The 8,270-nt window shown below is 46.5% G+C and overlaps 1 protein-coding gene across 1 annotated transcript; it reads left to right on the top strand.

The window, feature by feature from the left end:
• The first annotated feature begins 309 nt into the window (after window positions 1–309).
• OTP (orthopedia homeobox) lies at window positions 310–8,193 on the top strand. The gene is made up of 3 exons (XM_029942460.1): window positions 310–346; window positions 1,625–2,034; window positions 7,663–8,193. The coding sequence occupies exons 1-3, from the start codon at window positions 310–312 to the stop codon at window positions 8,191–8,193; spliced, it is 978 nt and encodes a 325-aa protein (XP_029798320.1).
• Window positions 8,194–8,270: the final 77 nt, after the last annotated feature.

Below are 8,270 nucleotides of genomic sequence, written 5' to 3'. Positions count from 1 at the left end.
CCGGGCGGGCGCGGGCGGGCGGGCGGGCGGAGTGGGGGACTCTCCCGGCGCTGACATTTGCAGGCTGCCCTCCTGATTGGTCCCCTTGCCGAGCTGCTCACGGGTTCATTCAACTGTTAAGCACCTCCCCGTCTCTCTAAAGGACATTATAATGCAAGAAGCCCCCTTTTTAACCACAAACCGAATTTTCTTTCATTTAGGTGATCTATATATATCTATATCGTATAGCTTATAGCTTATATCTATTTTAAATAACTTAAAGCCGCTAAAATTTGGGGGGGAACAGCTTTCGCCCTGGAGCGGTGCGCGATGCTGTCTCACGCCGACCTCCTGGACGCCAGGCTAGGTGAGTGCGCGCCTCTCGCCCGGGCAGCCAGGAGAAGCCCGGGCAGGAAATTGTCAATTTGTTCCTTATTTTACCTTAATGCGCCCTAAATGGACTAATTTCTTTAAAAGTAATTGTGCTGCATTAAAGTTTAATTTGATTTAACATCGTCTTAAAAAAAAAATCTATGGAATATGTAGATCCAAAAGAGGACTTGGGAAGGGTTGTTACTTTTTGTTTTTCCTTTTCCCCCCCTTCTTCCCTCTTCCTTATTATTATTAATTTTTTTGAACGGTGATCTACCCTGAGATAATTTGTTAGGAGGTGTTTTTCTTTCTCTCTTTTCCCCTCCTGTTTGCTTTGCTTTGGAATTTTTTTCTCCTCTTTTTTGCTCTCTCCCCACGGCCTCATTCTCTACCCCTCCTCTAGGTATGGTTGAAATCTGGCATAAACGAGAAGCCTCTGCAATCGAGGCAGATTTTCTAAGTGTGTTCATTGAGAAAGGAGAAAAGCCAAATTCATCCTCACAGGCATCCCCGCCTGCAAGGGACTCGGCATTGCCAATGGCTGAGAGAAATTCACCTTTTATTTCTCCGGAAAGAAGTTGAATTCTCTAAAGTTTGATTCACTGCTCTGTCTATAGAGTTTACTTGAGTTTCCTTAATGCTGTCTGGGATGCTGGGCTCTGGGTTTCCGGTTTGGGAATCTTTGGTGATGGATGTGACTCCATTTTCCAAACACTTTCTCTGATTTGAGGGGGAGGCGGAGCTGATTTGGGTTGATTTCAGAGGGTGGAAGACTTGGAGAATTATTCATCTTCCAAAAGTGAGAGGGAATCGTCTGAGGGCCTGAGGTAGAGGTCGCCAAGCTGTCTAAGCGCAGGTGGGGCAGCAACCAAGGAATCGTTAATTTTCCTTCTTTCTTTTCTCCTCACTCCCACCCCCGTCCAAGGATTTGTTCTCGATTTCCTGGGGCGTCAGGGGGTGCGGTTCAGGAAAGGGACTCGAAGGCAGGTTTCTTTGCCGGGACTGGGAGTGTTTCCCTGCGGGAGAGATGAAAGCAGGTGCTGTTTACTACGAGAGCCGGCTGCAGAGAGAGGGGAAAGGGCCGGGAGATGGTATTCCAACGTGGCCGTCCACATTCTGGGGAACCCAGCTGAGCATCCCGGGAGTTTCCTTCATAGGGCAAACGTGGGCGCAGAGGGAGCCGAGGATGGGGCTGAAGGAGGACCGCGCAGGGAGGATAGTCCCTCCTGGCATTGCCAGGAAGGTAGTGACCGCGATCCCCTTGCCTCCTCAGGTATGAAAGATGCCGCCGAGCTTCTGGGCCACCGGGAGGCGGTGAAGTGTAGGCTGGGCGTGGGGGGCTCCGACCCTGGGGGCCATCCAGGGGACCTAGCGCCCAACTCCGACCCAGTCGAGGGAGCCACTTTGCTGCCCGGGGAGGACATCACTACGGTGGGCTCTACGCCGGCCTCGCTGGCGGTGAGCGCAAAGGACCCGGACAAACAGCCGGGGCCCCAAGGAGGCCCGAACCCCAGCCAAGCCGGCCAGCAGCAGGGCCAACAGAAGCAGAAGCGCCACCGGACGCGCTTCACCCCGGCGCAGCTCAACGAGTTGGAGAGGAGCTTCGCGAAGACTCACTACCCCGACATCTTTATGCGCGAGGAGCTGGCGCTGCGTATCGGGCTGACGGAGTCCCGAGTGCAGGTACGCCGGGCTTGGGCGCCGGGGCAGAAGACGAGGAGGGGCGGGAGGATTTGGGTAAAAGAAGCGGGGTCTTTTCCCTGTCGCAGCCCTGGGCTGCGCTTCGGCTGCCTTGTGCGTTCTATGGACAAGCAGGGTCCCCATCTCCCAGCAGTGTAGCCACATTCCCGCAGAAAAGCCTCAAAGCGAAGCCGGCGTCGTTCGACTGTTAGGTCGTCTCCCTCGTCCTGAGAAGGGAAGCTCCGCGTCTCCCAGCCTCCGCGACTCCCAGGCGGCTAAGCTGAGCGCGCACCTCCACTCCTCCACGGGTTATTGACAAGTATTCATTACCCCCTAATGAGTTTGTGTGAAGCGCCTGGATAAATGGGGGAATACAACAATTATACAGGAAACTTGAAAGGGGAGGAAATAAGGCATAATGGCACCTTTTAAAAAAATCCACACCTGGGTTTCACGGTGCAGCTTTAATTCTCCTGCATAGCACCTCCGGCGGCTCTACGGCACAAACCCCTAGCTTTGAGGTTTGCAAAGGTTTAAACTTTGATGGTCTCCCAAAGTGCCGCCGAGAGCGGCTGGAGAGATCCCTCACAGTTTTTGAACCCTAGTTTTCCCTTAAGGAAACTGGGGATGGGGGTATGAAGGCTTTCTGTTGTAGATATCCGATCTGAAGAATGGACATTTAGGGCAGGAAAGACTGACAGGTAGTAGACGAAATCATTACTGACACCTTGCTCTCGCCAACTACCCTCCAAGTTGTAAATTATGTATAACTTTGAAAATCACATCTATAACTGAAAATTGAGGAATAAAAGTATAAGCTTAGCGAATCTCATCATCCTCCCCTTTTTAAAAGTATGAAAACAATATATCAGATCTTTTATGGACAAGTGCTCTAGGTGAAATAGCAAGGCGAGCCCTGAGTCTTGAGCTATCCAGGGTTCTGAAAACCTTTCTTTCCTGTCTTGGACATGATAGTTTCCTTATGTCATCTAGGGTGTCAATTTCATCTCTAGCTGCTTTAACAAATTAAGTTTAAAGATCTCAGTTGCTTTATATTTGATCTAAGAAGTAAGAGACAACAGTGTCCATAATCACAGTTGAATATTTAGTCTCCTTTTGACACTGTAAAGATAGTCTAACCTGGAAAAATAGCATATGTTTCTGCTCTAAATAGTCAGCAAGTGAAAATCACTGGGAACTTAACGTGGTTAAGTTAATAAAGTAATAATCAAGGTAGGACATAGATGAACATTTTTACTCAATGTAAGTCCGGGTGGTTTCGTTAGTGAACTTTGGAAACTCTGAATCATGGGCCATTGAAATTAAACACCCAAAAAGTGTTAATTGCATTGTGCAGATATATATTATTAACGTTAAAAAAATTTTTTTTACTTCTCACCTCTTTTTAAATCTGAAGTTGATCCAAACCTTAAAAGAAATATACAATTTCAATACTTCCATTTCTGCTAATAATAATACTGGTTTCTTAAAATCTTGTAGGTTCAAAACTCAGAAATTTTCTTTTTGTCCCCCAAGAGAAATACTACTTAATAATTTTTGTTTTAAAGAGCAGATTGCTGTTGCTTAACCTAGACATAGTGGTAATTAGTTTAAATTAAAATAGAACTTAGAATCACAAATAAAATATAATTGGACAACCGACTTTATGAAAAAAGAAAATGAGGTCTATTAAACTTTATTAGGTCTTCCAAAGGTTAATGGCAGTGATTCTTTTAATAGAAAAAGTTGTAAATGAAATAAAATACAAACTATGTAATAGAAACAGTTATTTTCAAAAAGTACACAAAAGAATAATCAAGAAGAAAAAGACAAAGTACTTTAATTGTTCTAGCATAATGTTCAACAAAAGATAATAGCTTGAGGCTGCTGATAGGAACAATTTAATAGAATGGCAACTTCAATATTTTAAAAAATAATGTTTCATAGTTTAAAAAGTAATCAGATCAACATAACCTTCTTAATTAACATTTCAAAATGATTAACATTATGTAATGTAATGCAAAAATAATTTATGGAAAATGTATTTACTTCACAATTCACTGTACCATTGCTCCTTGACCAAATTCAAATTAAATAGTAATTGGTTTATGTTCTTATATGATGAGTACTTCATAGTTTTCTTTAGAGTTAACAGATTGCCACACATTCTTTGCAGTATGTGGGCCACTGCACTGATTAAAAATGATCTAAACATTTAATTTATTACAATTGTATGTTTTTAAAGATGCTTTTTAAGTTCTAGACTAACTGATCCAACATATTTATTTTTACCTATATGTGGCATATATCACACTTTTAAGTATTTATTAAAGCACTTCTACTCACACGGAGGCCAATTCCATGTCTGATATCGCTCCCCTTTTCTGGCTAGTGTAATAAAACCATTCCTTTTATAGCATGCCATTATTAGAAACCAATTTCAGAATTATTTATAACCTGGAATGGCTTATTAAGCAGCAATGCGAGAATCATGCAAATTACGCGATCAAATGCAATATAATAAGCATAATCATTAGTCTCTAGCACGGATTAATTAACTTTCAATATTTTATTTACATAAAAACCAAATCAGTGAAATAACTTCTGCACAGTCAGGCTTGCCTTTCAATATTTTATACGAACAAAAATAATGTGCTGTAATTCCATTGACCGTGTCCCCCAGAATGGCCCTGTCACCTGCCACATCTTAATAGGGGGACAAGCTGAGAGTATTTTCTAGTTTTCTAATGGAATGAGAAATTGCATTTTCTTCTTCTCCCAGCACTATTAAAGTGTAATGAATTCGGCCCAGAGTTCACGGCTGGCTGATCGAAATGAACCTGAGATCTCGGCTTTAATACAGCTCCCCAGATTTCCTCCCAAATCTTCACATTAATCATTCGCGGGATTCCAATGAGATCTTCATAAAGCGTTTGCTTCGAGGAGGAAAAAAAGTAATATTCTCTCTTTCTCCCTCTCTTTCTCTATTTCTGAGCCATTTATAGGTGGGGAATTAAACGGGCTATATATTTTAAAATACATTTACAGTATGTCTATATTACTGTAACAGCAGATATCATGAAAGTGGATTTTTAAATTCCAACCTCCATTAGATTCTCACTGTTGTATTAAGCATTTTCTGAGAAGAGCTGCATTTCAAACTGAGTACAAAGTTGGCTGGTGGCTGCGGTTAATATATTTTCTGGAGTTGTCATCTGTGCATTCTCAAAATCTCCCTTAGGTTTTGCCTGCATTTTAATCCGTCATGCTCTAGTTTTCAAGTGGAAACATTCACATTTTAAAAACATATGCATCGTAGCTTGGAACGGAGGTGCTCAGACCCCATGCAGATTTTTTTCGCAACCCCAGTAAGCCATGAAACATAAAAAATTTTGTAGCCATCATTTGACTACTAACCCTCAAACATAATTGAGCACGATTTTTCGATTATTCCTATAATATTTAGTTCTTTAACAGCTGTTCTTTTCCACCTGTGCCTGAGGTCTGGAAGTCTTCCTAGTGGTTGTGTTTTCCACTGAAATTCTAGGGGGGCAATCCCCCCACCCCCACCATTTTTTCTTTGGCTTCTCCCCCCACCTACCTTAGATGTTTGCCACCCTCTTCATCCACTGCCCGTCCCAGACATTCAAACATTTGGGGATTCACTGACACTTTGCAGGCTGTTAGGAACTGGTCTTTATAGCTATCTTTTGAAATATATCCGGGTGTGGAAAGTGAGATGTGGGGACCTTTTTTACATAGACACCCTCCCTGTCTAGGGTTCTATCCAGTCTACCTCTCCTCAGTCCAGCAGCGGGTGGGTAATGCAGAGTGACCACGCAGGTCTCCTCGTTGTGCCTTCCTTGGCTCCTACGGGTTACTCTCTGCTCAAGGCTGCTAACAGCTCAATTCTCATTGATCCCAGTTACTATCAAAGGCCCTGCAGCCTCATTAATCCATTGCGCCACCTACTCAAGGGGCTTTAGCAAGTAAGGGACCTAGCATCTTTGCACAATCAGGAACTTGGGGTAGGCAGAAACATGGAAAATGGGGTAGAAATCAGAGAAACATGAAACGGTGGGCGATGGCTCTGATGTAACAGAAAGCCCAGGGCCAGCCCAAAGGCAGGCAGTAAGTCTAGAGTGCAATGCAGTTCACACTGGTAAGCGTGGAATGTCTTCACCTGCACAGTGTAACACGCCTCTGTGAATAGCTGGCTTACTGAGAATGGGTCAGGTCCATACTCCTGATCCTTTAGCTTGCAGAATAAATACTAAATAGCTTGGATTAATAGATGAATAGCCTTTTGGTCATGAATATGGTCAGATTGCATTTGTCAAATTCTAAGAGGAAACTCAGTCAGTACTTGAGCTGTGTCTTACATCATTTATATTTGTGCACGCTAAACTTCCAATTGACTAGGTGTCAAACTGCAAGCCTGTTGCCAATTACTTTTTTAAAAAAAGTCAAATTCAAGTATGGGGAGACAGGAAGCTCTCTTGGTCAGGCAGCAGTTTACCTGATATCTTTCAAAAGAACTCTTTCTTCCCCTGTGGTAGTGAATATGGCATTAATAGTCAAATTTGTCGGGTAACTTCAGAAATTCAGAGTTATCGTTAAGAAAGAATGAGTAGGAGGCTTATTTTTATTTGGAGTGTATTTTATGAAACACATCTCTAAAAAGAAAGATATGTGGATCTGAAGCAAAACTAAATTTGATTCATTACTAGTGTGACCTTTAAACTTGACCTCCTTTAATTTGTACCGGTCAGAAAATTTTTCAGTTTATAGATGAAACGGATGAAAGAGGAGAGACTTGAGGAATTGGAGGCCTAGTAATTTGGGGTCCTCAGTAAGTTTCTGAAATAGACTTGCAGGGCGCAGGGCTCAGGTCTCTGGCAGCAGGTTCCGGCGCATCTGCACAGCTCCGATAAAAGGTGCCCTCGGAGGGGTTTGAGAATGAGGCATGGAGACTTGTGGCAGTCGTACCAGTCGCTACGATTCAGAAGTCACGGTGGCGACCCAAACAACACCGTGGCTCAGCGCCGCTCGCTTTCCCACGTGGATCACTATATTAACCTCTCCGCTCTGTCATCCGTGGCGTTACGGGTTTTCCTTTGTCTTTCGCTTTTGAAACTGGCTATGTCATCCACAGCCCTTCATCAATTTCCAAATTTCCAGCGTTTCTGAAAATTCTATACCCCATCAGTGTTATAAGGCGCGCTATTAAGCCACATGGGTACACATGTTTATCTTCATTTGTACACCTGTGGGTCCAATTTTGACACATGCTGCCTGCAGACTTGTGCGTCTAAGCACTACATGGAATGTGCCAGCGTGCAGGGGCGTGGTGAACACTGCACGCGGCGGTATGCTTGCACCGAGTGTGAGCGCTCCGGGGCACTGTCAGAACCCCGGAAGTTGGCGCTTGCTGAGTGTAAGGCGCGCCAGTGGTCTCGAGCTGACGAAGAACCGCGTTCTCTGGCTGAGTGTACCGGCACTTTGGGCAGATGGCACCTGTCCGGTCTGGGGCAGTGTCTGACGCAGGTTTCTCAGGCTCAAGCCCCCGCCCGTCCTGGCCAGCCGGCTCGCTAACAGCGCCCTGTCTGTCTCCTGCCCCGCCCGCTCCAGGTCTGGTTCCAGAACCGGCGCGCTAAGTGGAAGAAGCGCAAGAAGACCACCAACGTGTTCCGCGCGCCGGGAACTCTGCTGCCCACACCTGGCCTGCCTCAGTTTCCGTCAGCCGCCGCCGCCGCCGCCGCCGCTATGGGCGACAGCCTGTGCTCTTTCCACGCCAACGACACCCGCTGGGCGGCGGCCGCCATGCCGGGCGTGTCACAGCTGCCGCTGCCGCCGGCTCTGGGCAGGCAGCAAGCCATGGCGCAGTCGCTGTCCCAGTGCAGCCTGGCGGCCGGGCCGCCGCCCAACTCCATGGGCCTGTCCAACAGCCTGGCGGGCTCCAACGGCGCGGGGCTGCAGTCGCACCTCTACCAGCCCGCCTTCCCCGGCATGGTGCCCGCTTCCCTCCCCGGCCCCAGCAACGTCTCCGGCTCGCCCCAGCTCTGCAGCTCCCCGGACAGCAGCGACGTGTGGCGGGGCACGAGCATCGCCTCCCTCCGCCGCAAGGCGCTAGAGCACACAGTCTCCATGAGCTTCACTTAATACGACCGCGCCCGGCCCGCTCCGCCCCCGGCGCCGCCCCCAGGCCGCCCCGAGGTCCTTCCGGCGCGCGCCCGGGC

This window comes from Suricata suricatta, chromosome 6 (assembly GCF_006229205.1).
Source record: "Suricata suricatta isolate VVHF042 chromosome 6, meerkat_22Aug2017_6uvM2_HiC, whole genome shotgun sequence".
Classification (NCBI taxonomy): domain Eukaryota; kingdom Metazoa; phylum Chordata; class Mammalia; order Carnivora; family Herpestidae; genus Suricata; species Suricata suricatta.
Note: the sequence above shows the minus strand (reverse complement) of the source record. Positions and strands in the feature narration are given on the sequence as shown.

Excerpts from the sequence above, each read along its gene's own strand:
- OTP (XM_029942460.1), top strand. The coding sequence starts at position 310 with ATGCTGTCTCACGCCGACCTCCTGGACGCCAGGCTAG. Across the intron at positions 347-1,624 it reads CCTCCTGGACGCCAGGCTAG|GTATGAAAGATGCCGCCGAG; the intron begins GTGAGTGCGCGC and ends TTGCCTCCTCAG. Across the intron at positions 2,035-7,662 it reads TGACGGAGTCCCGAGTGCAG|GTCTGGTTCCAGAACCGGCG; the intron begins GTACGCCGGGCT and ends CGCCCGCTCCAG.